The following is a 17,440-nucleotide window of genomic DNA, read 5'->3' as shown; positions in this document are numbered from 1 at the left end:
CAATTTGTCCTCCCCCTGTCAAATCCAGTTCATTCTAAAAGTAAATAGCTGCTTGAAGTTCTGTATTTTTCAATAAATCTTTTTTTTTTTTTTCTTTTGCTTTCCCCCAACCATCCATTAGATCTTGACTTGGACTACCATGGTTTTGTCACCTCGAGCACACTTTATGTGATTGTAACTTTCACTATTCCAATCCTAAAAGTCATTGAACATTCATTCTTTTCCATTAAGTAAAAATGTGTTCTGAATATTAAGTCTTGCTAAGTCCTCTGAACACAGGTGGCTTTTCCAAGTGATAGAAAAAGGTTTTCTTTTAAAAACTTTTATTTATTTATTCATGAGAGACAGAGAGAGAGAGAGAGAGAGAGGGGGGCGGGGGTCAGAGGCACAGGCAGAGGGAGAAGCAGGCTCCATGCAAGGAGCCTGATGTGGGACTCGATCCCAGGTCTCCAGGATCACGCCCTGGGCTGAAGGCAGACGCTCAACCACTGAGCCAGCCAGGCGTCCCTAGAAAAAAGTTTTCATTCAAAATCTGTGAGCGCATTACTTCCAAGCAAAGAGCAAGTTTACTTTTCGTATGTGTAGGGGAGCAAAATCTGCTACCACAAAATGTGTCTCTTTGGCACGTGAATTCTTTTAGATGGACTGTTTTGTGGGGTATTTTTGTTTTTTTAATATTTTATTTAAATTCAATTTGCCAACATATAGTATAACACCCAGTGCTCATCTCATCATGTGCCCTCCTTAGTAAGACTGATTGCTTTGAAGAAACAAGAAACTTGGGATCCCTGGGTGGTGCAGTGGTTTGGCGCCTGCCTTTGGCCCAAGGTGCAATCCTGGAGACCTGGGATCAAATCCCACGTCGGGCTCCCGGTGCATGGAGCCTGCTTCTCCCTCTGCCCATGTCTCTGCCTCTCTCTCTCTCTCTCTCTCTCTCTCTCTCTCTGTGTGACTATCATAAATAAATAAAAATTAAAAAAAATTAAAAAAAAAACAAGAAACATAAGTTTTTCTTTTTTTTTTGCCTTCCCACTAGCTGCCTAAAAGGATTTAGACAGAGGACCTATTCCAGGAAGGGAGCCATCACCACAGATAACTATAGTTTGATATATACTATGTATGGTACACAGGGAGGATCCTATAAAGGCCTGTTGGAGCAAAAACCAGTCTCATCGTTTCTGGATGGCCCAGCAAACACTCTCTCCTGTGAATTGCCTTCCTTCTCTTTGAAGCCCTAGACCTCCACCCACTGCTCCTTGGTCCAGATGACATAAATACCTCATTTTGCCTGACTGTCTTTGGAATCTCTCCTGTTTATGTGGATTTCCCATATGTACATAATTAAATTTGATTTTCTCCTGTTAAACTGTTTCATGCCAACTTAATTCTTAAATCAGACGGAAGAATCTTGAAGGATAGAAGAAAATTTTTCCTCCCCAATGTAAGTTTAAATGCTGGTATGTTTTACTTCTCTCTCAAATGTATGTTCTGGTATTTATGTATGAATAAATATATAGACTAATGGAATAGAAAGCCCAAAATATATGCTTACATACATATATGTACACAGTACTAAGGAGGGAGCCTCAAAATAGTGAGGGAAAGATTTATTCAATTATAGTAAGGCATAACTGGGTAGCTATTTGAAAAAAAGTAAAATTGAATCCATACCTCACACGATACACTAGCGTAAATTCCAAATGGCTTAATATAAAATGTAAAAATGTAATAGTATAGAGCCATAAATTAGTGAAAGAAGACATAGAGGAATGTTTTTAAGCTTCAAAGTATACTGGGTCTTTCCATGACACAAAATCTAGAATCATAAAACAAAGAATTGCTAAATGCACCATTTAAAAAATTTAAAACTTCTACACAGTAAAAAATAAACAAAACCTCATGATCAAAGGCAGAAGTCAAAGGCTACTTGAAAAAAGAAACACTTGCAACTTTTATCATAAAAAAACTCTTTCATGTATGAAAAGCTCCTACAAATTAAGAAAAAGATCAACAATCCAATAAAAAACCAGATCACAGAAAAGGAATATAAATGGTTCTTGGGTCAGGAGGGCAGTGCTACTTGGGGGAGGAATTAGAACCAGGCAGGTGAGGTGCCTAAGGCTCAAAATTTAAGGAGGCCTTGAGAATTTAATTTTATTAGTTACCTCCTTAAATTCTGCATCTGAGGTACCTCACTCATCCTACTCCAGGCCCCTACACGGTTATTAAACATATGAAAAGATGCTCAACCTCACTCCAAAGAAGATAAATGTAAATGAAAACTACCCAAGACACCATTTTTCACTTATCAGATTGGCACTTATCCAATATGGGACAACGTACCACCCACAGATATCGCTGGAGAGAGTGTGAGTTGTTTCAACCACTCTGGAGAGCAATTTGCCACCCACTAAGCATTAAAATCACAAATACATATAGACTCTTGACTCACTTCTAAGAATTTATCTTAGAGATACTTGCAAATAAGTAAAATGACCCTCAAATCAGTGTATTTATTGCAGATTTGCTGGTAATGGTAAGATTGTATGTATCCTGACTGTGCATCATCATGGTTAAACGGACCATTCATACAGTCCAGTGCTATGCAACCATAATTGGAAGAAGACGTCCTTTAGATATGGAAATGGAAAGCTTGCCAAGACATGTTAAATAAGAAAAGCAAGGTCCAGAACTTTGTGTGTGATAAGCTACTATATGTGTCAAAAAGAAGGAGATATACAATATATTGTTGAGGGCTTATAGATGCATAAAATTATCTGCCTTAAAAAAGAAATGATCAGGGATCCCTGGGTGGCGCAGCGGTTTGGCGCCTGCCTTTGGCCCAGGGCGCGATCCTGGAGACCCGGGATCGAATCCCACGTCGGGCTCCCGGTGCATGGAGCCTGCTTCTCCCTCTGCCTGTTGTGTCTCTGCCTCTCTCTCTCTCTCTGTATGACTATCATAAATAAATAAAAAAAATGTTAAAAAAAAAAAAGAAATGATCAAACAATGATTATTTCCTGTTGGGGCATGGGGAGCTGGGTGGATAGGGGACAGAGGATCATACTTTTTGATGTCTGAGTCATGTAAATTTATTTATCAAAAATCTGAAATACAAAATTTAAATATTTTCATCTGACACTCTTGTCCTCAAATACCTATTTCCACTTAGATGTATGACACCTCAGGATATTTTTCTAAGGCTTTTCTAGACATACTAGCAGAGCTACTCACTCCTCAGTTTGACCTAACTTTTGGCAGGAATTTAAATGAGAGGCCCAAACTCAAAATCAGGATGATGGGCTTTCCCTTCGTATCTTCACTCAGACTTCTGGGCTCTACTGGAGTCATCACCAAGCTCAACAGCCTACATTAAAGATGTCTGATCTTACATTAGTATCACCAGTCAAGAATAGGAGCTGACTCAGTGAGAATGTGCAGAGAGACCAAAGGGAAAGCAGGCAACTGCCCCCTCAGCCTTGTGGGTCTGAACAGAGACTGCCTGGGGTATGGAAATACACAGCACAGTTTTCTGCATCCCTAAAATGTTACTCCATGTCTTGGGGGAACAGTATCTGTGGTGTTGAGATTATGGGCAATGAGTGCTGCATAACTCTGATCGGTATGTGTCTGTACATACCGATCATACTCAGATGCTGCTTTTAATCTCTGATTGGTTTAGGGGTGGTGATGAAGGTACATGGGACAGAGGTAGATATTTGGCCCAGGGGACTCTGCTAAGCTTCCTATGAGGTCTCAGTTACAAGTGCCCTGCCTACTTAGCTAGAACACTTCCTTAAGTTCCCTTTGGGGGAAAGCTAGGGAAAGGGGTCCTAAATTCCTCTCTCTGGTATAGGAGGGACCACCAGGAAGGGTGGGTTGAAGCTCTGGACACCCGACCTCAATTTTACCTGGGCAGCCCCTCATTTATCTGCTTGAATACTGGAGGTCCTGGCTGACCCCAAAACTTGCTCTTAATATCATCCAGTTTCCAAAAGAGTCTTTCTGGGCGCATAAAATGACTTCTAATTGCTAAAGCCAGCATGTGTTCAGGAAGATGTGTGGATACATTGGAGGAGCCAAGTCAGGCACCATCAAGGGGAGACTAGATTAGCCCAAGGGCGGAGAGCAGGGGGAAAGCACAAAGTGTCATCTCTGTATCTATCAGCTCTGGAGCACTGCTCAGGGATGGGTCCTGAGCTGGAGACTTGGCATGAATTTTCTCCCATCCCTGGAGACCTACAAGGTCAGGAGCACTTCCACCCCTCCCCTCCCCTACAGTCCATCTAGGGTATGCCTCCTTACCAGTTCACCAGCTCAGTTCCCCCACTGACTTCATGATGCTCGTCAAAATTCAGAATTCTTTTGCCTGTTAACCAATCTTTTTTCTTCGTTACTTTTTCTGTTAGATTTTAAGCTCAATGTGAGTAGAACCATGTTCATCTTTTCCACTGTTTTACCCCTCATACCTAACACACTGGACTGCAGTGAGCAATTAAGATTATTTGTTGGATTGATTAAAAATCCTATTATATATTGCTTGGGCTCGAGTAAGTATGCATTAATTAAGAAATCTAACCAGAGTTTTTCTGTTAGTGTGGTCCCAATGATTGGAAGTGAGAAAAATGATAGACAATGGAAAAAAAGTGCATCTAATAAGGCAAATTTTATCAGCTTTACTTTAGGTGTCAGTTTTAGACGTCAAGAGATCCTAAGAACAGGGCCTGGGATCTAACATTTCAATGCTTCTTTAATCCTATTCTTGATTATCTGTAGGAAAGGAGGTTACACAGCTAGTTTCTAATTTGTTCTTTTACTCATTTTAAGAATATTTTAATACGTTTTAAGAATATTTTTTCATACATTTTAAGAATATTTACTGAATAATATTAACATGTTAATTAAGCACTGAGGATACAGACACACACGATACTTATTCCCTCTCCTTCAGGAGTTCCGACATGTGTCGGAAATAAGTATAGCACAACATGATAAGCACACAGTTTGCTGGAGGTGGGAATATAAGAGAGAGTCCACGAAGTGTCGTGTAAGCTCAGAATTCAAGCAAAGTAAAAGCTCTCCACCCTATTTCATGGCTGAATCGTGCAGATGTCTGGCATAGGGGAGAACATTTTATCCAACACAATTATTCTCCTGGTTTCATTCAAGTGGCAATAGAACTCTAAGCAGAGGCCACAAAATAAAGCCAGTAACCAAATGGAAAAAAAAAAAGAAGCAGCTGAGGGCAAACAAGCAAAGAAGTGAGCAGGGTCTCCCCATTTGGCTCAGGAAAGTGCAATAGTGGGCTACCCAGGAGGAGGAGGAGAATTCAGGCCTGCACACGCACAGGCGTGCGCACACACACATACGCACACGCCCATTATGTCATCCTTCTCAGTCAGGGCAGCACACTGGTCCAGAGCTTATCTCTGAACATTTGGAAACAGTTACCTTGCTTTAATTTACTGAATAAATCTGAAAGTGTCTGCAGATGTGTCCAGATTGAAGGTGAGCAGTGTCCCAGCTGGGAAGGGAGGTGTGAGGGCCCCTGCTGAGCGTGGGCCAACGGTGCACCGCAAGAATCACCACCCCCCCATGGAAGGCGATGATGGACCAGGGATGAGAGGCAGAAGTTGGAGGGTAGAAGGGGTCCTTTGCCCTCCAGTGAAGGCACCCTTGGAATGTGTGCTCTCCTACTTGCTTAGATTCTTCCTGCCATAGCTCTGAAGAGACTTGAGAAATTCAGAGTGAGCAAAGTAAAACAAGGCGAGGGATCAAGAGCTTGGCAGATGCCAAGAATTTTCCCCGACCTTTGAGGCCTGGGGTTCTGGGGATTTGGCCAAGGGGGCTTCGTGTCCTTGTTTTTATCTGCACTCAATTGCCCATCCCAGCCAAAAATGAGAAAGCTCTGTGCTGGTTTCAAGACTAATTTCATTTGCTGAAATCCAACAGACTGAGTCACCGAGACCTCAATTCATTTACACATTTATTTTAAGCACCTATTCAATGGTAGGCATTTTGCTAAAGCAAAGTGTCTGGAATCACTCCCAGCTTGCTGGGTGGTAGGTGGGGGCAACGGGAACAAACAGTTACAAGAAGTGGGAGCAGAAGAGAGAAACAGTGCTCGAGCGGGTCAGCCAGTGGCTTCTGAGCAGAGCCCACCAAGTGGACCAAGGATGGACACAGAACAGCACTAAAGGCTGAAGGGACAGTGGGTACATTCTCATGGACACACAGCCCTGCAGGCCTGCTGGCTCATGGGGTAACCCGTCCCAGCTCTGCCAGCACTGGGGACCCAGGGAGGCCGGGCATGAGAGAGATGATGGAGGGCTGGGCTTTATTCCATAGGGGCAGGGGAGCCACAGATGGAATTTTAAGCAAAGGAGAGATAAGTCCTGATACATGTTTTGAAAAGGCCGTCTGTTTTAGAAAGAGGCAGCAGGGACAAGAAACTCTGGAGAGAGAGAGATCTAAATAAAGCACATGGGTTTCTTCCCATCACATGGAAACTAGTCTTCCTATCCCGATGAACAGTGCAGCCTAAGAAACCAATATTAATAGTCAACCCCTGTGTAGCGCTTTGCGTGTCTGACTCAGCTTGGCTTCGCAGTGTTCTGTAATATGGGGACTGATAATTCCCACTGATTGAGTTATTGTGAAGACAGATGGATTAATGATATCATTTTTAAAAGATTTTATTTATTTATTCATGAGAGGCAGAGACATAGGCAGAGGGAGAAGTAGGCTCCCTGTGGGGAGCTCGATGGGGGACTCGATCCCAGGACCCCGGGATCACGACCTGAGCCAAAGGCAGATGTTCAACCACTGAGCCACCCAGGTGCCCCAGTGATATCATTTTATACATAAAGCATGCACTGCAGTATCTGGAATTTGGTATTCTTGGAAAAGACTCCTTGTTAGCCACATCATCTCCAACACCTTGCTCCTCTGGGGTTTCTCATCGGCCTAGAGAAGGCACTTCCTTGAGTGGAATTTAGGGATTTATGGGGGGAGGAGGGTGGGTCTTAGGGTAACTCTCACTTTAAGGATCAGTCCAATCTAGAAGTCTGAGGTTTCTGTAAGGCTGGTCTCCAGGGAGTTGAGAATATTCTTCTCTTCCTTGACATTTACCGAAGTGACCCTATTCTTTCAAATGCCTGCTGTGCCACCAAAGAGAAACCTTCATCTAGGTTTACTGAGTGGTGAGCAAAAATGATACATGTGTCATCAAACTATTAAAGTCCAGAATTGTGTAGACAAAGTTTAAAGCTGAGATCAAGCAAAAAAAAAAAAAAAAAAAAAAAAAAAATCACAGCAGAGTTAATGTGATGCTTAATGACAGATGTTATTACTGTGCTCTCTGTTAATTAGATATAAATGCTATTTAGTTCCCATAAAGGACAATAATGATAGGGCAGGGCTAGAAGTGTCTCAGAGACTTCTCTGAAGACTGGCCAGGCATTCCTATTTGATGTCTACAGGGATGGGGTCTAGGTGAGGAAGGGAAGGTCTCTGTGGGCTTCATATTCATCGGCTGCTTAAGGAAGAGATGGTTCTTTCCCCTCATAGCCTATCTAGATGCAATCCTTAGCCTGAAGACAACTTTTGGGATCCTTCGGTCCCTGTTCAGAAAAGAAAGTATAACCTAGCACTACTCAGGACCGTAGAGAACCCCCCCCCCCGCCCCACCACCATATTCTCCAGCCTCCAGCCCCGCACCAAGCCAGTCCTGGGATGTCTGCATTCTTCTTGCCATCTTCCAACTCTTGGATCTGAAGCATAAAGGAGTTCCAGCAACAGGGTAAACACAAGCTGGCCAGAGAGCCCTCTGCCAGCAGAGGAACAGAACATTCCAGCTTGCACCGGGTGGGCCTGGGGCCTTTCTCTGGCTTGGTGTCAAGGGGGACGACACTCTCCTCTCTTCACTACCCTTTCGTGGGCTGAGCTTGTATTCTCATTTAATGCTCGTCGCCTCTCATTAACTTTTGTTGCAGACCTGGGCTGGCATTTCAACTTTGTGTGGCCAGCAGAGGCTTTCTGGAGCTATTTCAGATGCAGACGCTCATGTCTGCGAGTGACAGCTCTCGCAGCCGCAAGTCAGCGAGGCGGAGATATCAATTTGAATTCTGGGCTTCCAATCAAATATTCAGAAAAGGCCACTGTACCCTTTGAAAGTTGCAAAGTAAACAGAACTTCAGCCTGGGAAGCAAATGTACTTCTGATTATTTTAAACTGAGGTTGTAAAGAGGACGGGAGAGTCAGCGATTCCAAACAACTTTGTTGGAGGAAATGTCAGACAAGTGCACAGACAACAAACATGGAGCAATATCAAAGCGGTCCTTGTAACATCAAATTCCTATTAATCTACTCACATCCTGGGGAATGTCTGTCCCGATCGTTTAGCAATTATCATCTGCAAACTGTGCCATCCTACGGTCTGACTGGTTTTCGACGATTGGTTAGAATCCATACCCATGTCCTTATAAGTGTTTGTTTTTCCTTCATATCATAGAGTCCCAGACATTTAATGCAACACTAGGAAAACATGCTCCTCCAGTGGGAAGAGACCACATTTCCTCTTCCTTCCAAGTCATTATACCACTCTACATTTACACTTCTGAGACTGGGCTAACTGTATTTTCATCAAAGCGTCCTTTAAAACTTTGCTACTTGTGGACCAGCGGCATCAGCATCACATGGGAGCCTGCTGGAAAAGCAGATTCCCAGGCCCTTCCCAGACCTGCCCAATTAGAATCTGCAATCCCCTGGCAATTCAACCTATAGTGATCTCACAAAAGACAATGCGAGTCTCACAAATCTGTAATCTACCAACAAGCAGATAAACAAAGAAGAGGCTTTTGCATAGGAAACTCAAATATGACAGGACGTGTGTGGACGTAAACAATGTATTGATGCTAACAGATGTCAGCATGCTTACATGCCAGACCAGGACGTAGGCACCACCCTCCTCATATTCGAGAAGCACAAGAGCCTTATGTAACCTGCATGAGATCACGCAGTAAATCACAGGGTGGAAAGGCAGGATTTGAATCCAGAAGGTCTGACTTCCAAGGGTATGTTTTTAACCATTACACTACACCACCTCCTGGCAGTGTGCACCTATATTTGGGAAATGAAGCAGCTCTGACTTGGCCTGAAAGACAAAGCTAGGTTGCTGCAAGGCCCACCATTTCAGGCTCAGTCATATTCAGAAACAGAGACCAGGTGAGCTGGAGATCAAAACCTGTAACAGAACCCTCTTGGGTATAATCTGGGGTCAGCGAGCCACAGAGAGGGCATGTGGAACTCCGTGGTAGAAAATGGGAGGCCAGCCGCTGGTCTGAGCTGCTGCTGTACTTCCCATCACTGCCTCTTCCACACCTCATCCTACTACCCTTGGGTTTTGCTCTTCCAGAGACCCCTCACACTCCTCAGATATCAGATGACAGCTGTTCCTTTAGCTTTCATTGAAAATCTGAAAACATCTGTTCTGCTTGAATAAGTCATTTTGCATCCTATTTGAAATCTCATTTAAAAAAAAAAGTCTGGTTGGAGAAGGCGGTGCTTATAAATGACACCTCAGTAGCTCTTCTACTAAACAAGGACAGCTAAGGTATTACGGGAACCAAAGAGCTCTTCCTCTGATGCAAATCAAGCCTGCCAGCTATGGAGCGGTAATTACGGTGGTGTTTTGGTCTGGGCTCCAAAGAGTCATGAAGTTTACAGATGCAAGAAGGGTGGCAGTCCAGGCCCAAATCAATATGGCTACGGGACCTGTGCCATCTCATCTAGGGTGCCTATTTCTAACCAGGTGGTTCTTTATGTCACAGGTTAGCACCCTACAAGGATGCTCTCAAGCCCCAAGTGTTTGCAGAATGTGGGGCAGGGAGTTCCTGGAACAGACTTCTCAAGTCCAGAGAGGCTGAAAATATCCTGTTTCAGGTATAACTCTGCTCTAAAAGGCACTAGACCCCTTTCACTTGGAAGCCTGCTCCATCTGCTGGGAGGCAAGATAAAATACACGCGGTCCTTAAAATGCCACCCTCGTGATGCCACCAGTTTTCCGGCCTGGCAGGGCCTTTTCCATAACCTCCACTTCAGGGGTGAGGAAGGATCGCTGGGTCCCTTTTGATGCATGTGGTGGAAATACACATCACTTAATACTTGAAAAGCTAGACTGAGCCGTGGTGATGTCCTAAGATCAAAAACCCAGAGAGAACCAGGTGGCCCTGCTTTAGCCTACTTCTCCTGGGGCCTATGGTCCAGCACCTCCGTGGGCTGTGGGGAGGTGATGGGGCAGCCTGGCAAAACACAACGGAGTCGACATTTCCAGAACAAACACCCAGAGAATGAGCTGCAGACACCCGGTCCGGGCACTTACCTTGCACTGCCCAGACACACAGATGGCCGTGCCATTCTGGTCACAGGGGGTGCCGTCAATGACCTTCTCAGCTTGCCGAACGTAGAAGCGGTAGCCCATTGCTTGGCAGTTCAGCTCACACTTCCGATTGCCCTTCACTATCAAAAACAAAACAAAAAACATCTTTTTTTTTCTTCTGGTATTCTTTACCGAGCTAAAATTCGCGTAACATAAAAAGAACCATTTTAACCAAAGTGTACAACTCAGCAGTTTTTAGTATATTCCCAGTGTTGTACAGCCATCACCACTAATTCCAGAACATTTTTATCATCCCAGAAAGAACCCCTGGACCTGTTCACTGCCACTCCTCCCAGATCTTGGCAACCATCAGTCCCTTTCCTGTTTTTGGATTTGTCTATGCTAGATGTTTCATATTTACACACTTCTTTTCCTTAAGATTTTACTTTTTTATCTGAGGGAGAGAGCATGAGGAGGGGAGGGGCAGAGGGAGAGGGAGGAGTCGACTTCCTGCCGAGCGGAGAGTCCAATGCAGGACTTGATCCCAGGACCCTGAGATCATAGACCTGAGCCGAAGGCAGACGCTTAACTGACTGAGCCGCCCAGGCGCCCCATAATCACACATTTCTTAAATCTGCATTGACGTTATGACATCTCCCAATATCTGATGGTTGAGGGATGGGATTGGGTCTTGATCTACTGGCATGCAGCAGAGATCCGATGTTAAGCAGTTATCATAAAGGGATTCTTAAAGAATCTCCCAACGCAAATAATAGACTCTCCTTTTAGAAATCCTCCCATGCTTTAATATAATCACGATTATATCTCACTTATCAGCAACCACAGTGAGCCCACAATTTTTATGTTCTGCTGTAAAATTTTTGTTTTACTATTTATGCAGTTATATCACTTTTATGCTCTGTTAAACAGCTGGAGTTTCCTGTAATAATTCCTCCACTATGCAATATTTAAGTCGTCTCCCCATCACCTTAGGTGGAAGTCTAAAGTCCTTAGCAAGAGATAAAACAGAGCCTCACCTTGCCTACCTTTGCTTTCTTGGTTCCTACTATTCCTCCTTAAATCCTTGGTCTGTACCCAACTAAGCACTTCCTCTGTCCAGCCATTACTTAACTGTTCCTTCTGCCTTTGCCTCACTTGGCTAGTATCTGTTTCTACTTGGCATTAGTTCCCAGGTCACCTCCTCTGGGAAGCCCTCCATGGATCCCGATCTTGCCTATACACCCATCCATCTGATCTGGCCCCCTCCATGATAAGGTAAACCTTGCTGAAGCGTAGTCTTGGGGGACCACAAGGATGTGTCTGTTGCATTCACTTTTGTATCCCCAGCACAGTACAGAGGTGGGGACCTAACAAATGCTCCAACAATCCCTGAGGAATAAAGGAAGGAAGGAAGGAATAAATAAATATGGGCTTTTTTTTTTTTGCCTTTCTCTCCTCTCCCCTGACCAGTACTCCCCTATAGAGTCTTTCTCTATATTCCTGTTACTTTACCCAGAGCCTGGCACACAGTCAATGCTTCATAACAAATGCTAAATTAATTACTGCTACAATCAATATCTTCAATGTAGCTGCCTTCAAAATAAGAATTAGAAAATTTTTCAGGCGAGACCTATTTCCATATCCAAAACAGACAGACAAGCCAAGTACACAATGGTTTTTTTAACTGTTTTTGGAGACAAGACTAATGCTATGCTCAGCCATAGACAGCATGCTCCAGGGTCATGCCTTTGTCTGAAAATCTGATTACTGGATTGGATAACACTGACTTTTTCCTACACAATACAATACATCATATTTTCCCCAGTGTGGCTGCCTCACTGTCATAGCAATGAACTTCTCTCCAAAGCCACTGAAAACTGCTAACAGGAAATAACCTCTGGGAGCCTCTGGGACCACATGGTTTAGGGAACACTGAATCTTCTATGTACTCTGAGCTCTATCTTTGGAGTCAAGAGACAGGGTTTCTTACCCTGGCTGCCCAAAAGATGTAAGAGGTGATCTTGGGAAAATCAAAGACTATCAAAGATGGAAGCACCTTTGGGAATTATCTAAAACCAAGCCATCATTTTGTAGATTAAAAACACAACACCACAACAGGCCTAAGAAAGAAGGTGACAAGTTAGAGGTAAACAAGTCTCCAAAGCTTGCTTTCTCAGGTCATCTATCTACCCAGACCTTGCTTCCTCCTTCCCAGCTCCTCACTTTCTGAGTTGACAGCAGGAACTACCAGGTGCATTGCATTTTAAGTAATAAAAGTGTCTGAAAGGCAGCCTCATATGAGGCCAGGGTTTTGAGTTCTCACTTCTCTTGGCTTTCTCCCAACTCTTCTAGCCATTGGGATACTATCATTGGCAGCCACACTTATTTCTCAATATTCGCAACCATATTACAGAAGAACATTCTGAGGACAAAAAGCATGGCTGAATGTGAGACAATGATGAAAGAATCTCTGAACAGCTACACGGAAACAACCTAGAGGCCTGGCCTCCAGTCTGGGCTCCTCCTATCTGTGGTCCAAACCAGCCACTAGGTCTGGCCCTCTGCCGATGTGGTTGACAGTGTCCCTGCCTTCTTAGACTTGCAAGAAGGAAAAAGGAGGCTCTAGCAAAGAAGTGAAACCTGCAGACAAGGGGATTGCCTCACAGAATTGCCTAGAATCCTGCTGCCTTAGGTGGAATACTCAACCTGGTGCCTCTCACCAAAGTACATAAGGACTGACTTTTCTTGGCCCTGCATACACTTCCCAGCCACTTCCAAATTCCACATAAAAATATATTTGCAGGACTTCAGATTAAGGTTTTTCATGGTTAATCACTTTCTTCCTTTTTTTCCCCCATGGATACAATTCTCATGCCAAGAGCCTCTATAAGCAGATTTTATCACGGTTTTATCAGTGCAGAGAGAGGAGGAAAACAGAAGAGTGGTCATGAGCAAGGAGCAATGGGCTGGGAGCAAAGTGGGCACATCGTTCTTCCCCTGATTCTCTTAGTGCTCTTCCTCTCTGTTCTCATCTAATCCCTAAATGTCCTCCCCACCCGAAAGGGACACTTTTCTATTCCACACACTTGAGGAGGTGATTCTCAGTATGTCCCAGGACCAGAAGTATAGCATCACCTGGGAACTTGTTGAAAATGCAAATTCTGGAGCCTTATCTCCAGCTCCTACATCAGAAACTCTGGCAAGTGGTATATTAACAAGCCCTCAGGGTGATTCTGGTGCACATTCAAGTTTGGGAGCCACTGCTATAAGGAAAATCAAGTAGTGCGAAGCCTTGGAAGCAGCTGGCTATTCTTACTGTGAATCAAAGATATTCAAATTCCACACCTAAATTTCAAAGGTAATATGAGTACTATCTGTAATTAGTAATTTTGCCAGGTATCAGGATCCCTGATATTAAAAAAAGTTCTCTTATCATTAAACAAACAAACAAAAATGCTGCAAATTACACAAGAAAATTCAGGTTACTTAGACTAAAGCAGCTAACAGCTAAAGCTACCCTCAAATAATAGGTTAAATATTTAAATCACTCACTGAACTGTGTTCCCTTGGAAAACCCACTGATATAAGAGTCAAAGAGATTTTTATTTTTTTAAATATATTTTATTTATTTATTTAAGAGAGAATATGAGCAGGGGGAGGGGCAGAGGGAGAGGGAGAAACAGACTCCCTGCTGAGTAGGGGGAGGGCTGAGCCATGCAGGGCTCAATCCCAGGACCCTGAGATCATGACCTGAGCTGAAGACAGATGCATAACCACCTGAGCCACTCAGGCACCCCAAGAGTAAAGACATTTTTTAGGTGAAAAAGGATGAAGAAATAGAGAAGGAGTTAACAGTTACAGAATTTTGGAAGCAAAAGGACCCATGCAAATGACATAGCAGACCCAAGAAAACTGATCCTAAGCAGGAATTAAAGCAAGTTACCTAATATTGTTGCATCTCCGAGAAATAACTTTACATAGGGCAGAAAGTAGTCCTAAACACAGAAAACTCATCTGTACAGGTGGTTAAGAAGTAGTTAGGGATTCCACTTTCCAGAATGGTTAGCTCAAAGCCTCTGAAAATTGAGTCTTTCATAAAAATCAATGAGAACACTGTCAAAAGACAGCTGGAGTGGCTATACTAATATCAGACCAAATAGACTTTAAGATAAAAATTGTTACTAGAGACAAATAATAGCGTTTTAGGGGCACCTGTGTGGCTCAGTGATTGAGCATATTCCTTTGGCTCAGGTCGTGATTCCGGGGTCCTGGGATAAAGTCCTGCATCAGGCTCCCTGCAGGGAGCCTGCTTCTCCCTCTGCCTATGTCTCTGCCTCTTCTCTGTGTCTCTCATGAATAAATAAATACAATCTTTTTAAAAAATAGCATTTTATAATGACAAAAGAGTCAATCCATTAGGAAGACAACATCAGAGCCCCAAAATCCATGAAGCTAAAACTGAAAGAATTGAAAGGAGAAATAGGCAATTCAACAAAAATAGTTTGAAATGTTGACACCACACTTTCAATAACGAACAGAACAACTAGACAGATCAGCAAGGAAACAGAAGACTTGAACAGCATTATAAACCAACTAGACCTAATAGCTGTCTATAGAACATTCCACCTATATACTTATAGGATAAGTAAAACTATCTGTATTCACAGATGACCTGATCTTGTATATAAAAAAATTTTTTAATATGCCAAAAAAATCTATTTGAACTAATAAAAAGTTAATCGAGGTTACAGGATATAAGATCAATATGCAAAAATCAACTATTTCTATACACTATCAATAAACAAGGTGAATGTGAAATTAAGAAAATAATTCTATTTACAATAGCATCAAAAAGAATAAAATATTTAGGAATAAATTTAACACAGGAAGTTTAAGATTTATATATGGAAAACTACAAAATATTTTTGAATGAAATTAAAAAGACCCAAATAAATAGAAAGACAACCCATGTTCATGAATCAAAAGACTTAATATTAAGATGTCAATATTCCCCAAATTGATCTATAGATTCAACACAATACCAATCAATATACCAGCTGTCTTTTTTGCAGAGATTAACAAGCTGTCCCTAAAACTGATACGGAAATGCAAGGAACCAACAGCCAAAACAACCTTGCAAAAAGAAAGTTGGAGCACTCATACTTCCTGATTTTGAAATTTACTACAAAAGTACAGCAATAAAGACAGTTTGATATCATAAGGCCTGACATATAGATTGGACAAGATAGAATTGAGAATCCAGGAATGAACCTTTATATATATGGTAATTGATTTTTGACAAGAGTGCCAAGACAATTCAACGGGAGAATAGTCTTTGCAATAAATAATGTTGGGACAACTTTGCATATCTGCATGCAAAAGAATAAAGCTGGACCCCTACTTCGCACCATATATGAAAATTAACTCAAAAGGGAACATCAACCTAAATGTAAGAGCTAAAACTATAAAATCCTTAGGAGAAACATAGGCATAAGTCTTTATGATAGTGATTTCATCAATGGTTTCTTAAATAATACGATATCAAAAGCACAAGTAACAAAGAAAAAAAAATAGATGAACTGGGCTTCATCATGGAACTCCACTGAGAAAATGAAATTACAACCTAAGGAACAGAACAAAATTTTTGCAGATCATGTATCAGATAAGACACCTGTATCTCTAAAGAACTTTTATAACTCAACAGTGAAAAGATAATTCAATTTAAAAAATGGGCAAAGATTTTGAATAGGCAGCTCTCCATGGGAAATATATAAATGGCTATTAAGCACAGGAAAAGATGCTCAATATTATTTGTCATTTAGGAAATAAATCAAAACCATGATGAGACAGCACTTCACACATATTAAGATGGCTTAAACTAAAAAGACAATAAGAAGAGACGTAGAGAAATCAGAACCTTTGTACAATGCTCATAGGATTCTAAAATGGAAGAGTTTCTTTGGAATACATTTGACGATTCCTCAGAATTTTAGTGTTCCCATATGACCCAGCAATTCCACTTTAGGTATATACCTATGAGAAATGAAAGCATACTTCAAAAAACCTGTACACGAATATTCATAACAGTATTATTCACAATAGCTAGGAAGTGGAATCAATCTAAATGTCCCTCAGCTGATGAATGAATAAACAAAATATGGTGTATCAATACATTATTCGACAACAGAAAAGAGAGAAGTACTGATATGTACTCTGACATGTATGAATCTTGAAAATGTTGTACTAAGTGAAGGAAGCCAGTCACAAAAAGTCACCCATTGTCTACATTTATATGAAATGCTCAGAATAGGCACATCTATAGAGGTAGAAAGTAGATTAGCAGTTGCCAGAGGAGAGAATGTAGAGTGAATGTCAATGGGTATGGACTTTCTTCTTGAGGTTCACACTGAAATTATTTAGTGGTAATGGTTGCAGAATTCTCAAAATACACTAATAAACACTAAACTGTAGTATTTAAATTGGTGGCTTTTACAGTATATGAATTTTATCTCAATAAAGTTTTTTTTTTTTTTTTAAAGCAGCAGCAGCAACAGCAGCAGCAGTTAGCTTCCTAGATCTCCAGGAAATCATCAAATAAATAAATAATAAATCATCAAGAAAATTTCTGTCTCCAGAGTTTACCAAGTGCCCAGGACAATAATGATGTTAGGGGTAAGATTTGATTTTACCCTACTTATAATTAATAAGTTAGCCTGACTGTTTCATGGTTATAGACAGAGGATACAAGACTCCTGAGTCAGAGAGAAAGGACTTTATTGCTCTTGGAAGAACCAGCAGCATGAGCATCAGTATGTTTATACCAATTCCCCTTGCCTTCAAGTCTCACAGAGGCAATGCACCAGGGCCTGGATGAGGTAAGGGACACTTGGCTTGAGGAATCTGCTGCATTTATGGGGAAGCAATAGGAGCCCTGCTCTTTGTCCTGAGTGAAGCTGTATCTCATCCTTCAAGGTTGCTCCTTGCAAATGCGACCTTGAGAAGGGACCTGGTTTTAGGGAGGGTAAAGCCTTGCATTCTTGGCATAGTCTGCAAGACCTGTAG

The 17,440-nt window shown here is 42.1% G+C and overlaps 1 protein-coding gene across 2 annotated transcripts in view; it reads right to left on the bottom strand.

Annotated features, from left to right (window-relative positions):
* The window catches only part of THSD4 (thrombospondin type 1 domain containing 4), a 568,727-nt gene that overhangs the window by 300,641 nt on the left and 250,646 nt on the right, over nt 1–17,440 (bottom strand). For both annotated transcript variants that reach the window (XM_072809456.1, XM_072809457.1), the window contains exon 7: nt 10,382–10,518. In XM_072809456.1, coding sequence (XP_072665557.1) covers nt 10,382–10,518 — 137 coding nt within the window. The remainder of the gene's footprint in view (nt 1–10,381; nt 10,519–17,440) is intronic.

The sequence above is a fragment of the Canis lupus genome, chromosome 32 (genome assembly GCF_048164855.1).
Source record: "Canis lupus baileyi chromosome 32, mCanLup2.hap1, whole genome shotgun sequence".
NCBI lineage: Eukaryota > Metazoa > Chordata > Mammalia > Carnivora > Canidae > Canis > Canis lupus.
Note: the sequence above shows the minus strand (reverse complement) of the source record. Positions and strands in the feature narration are given on the sequence as shown.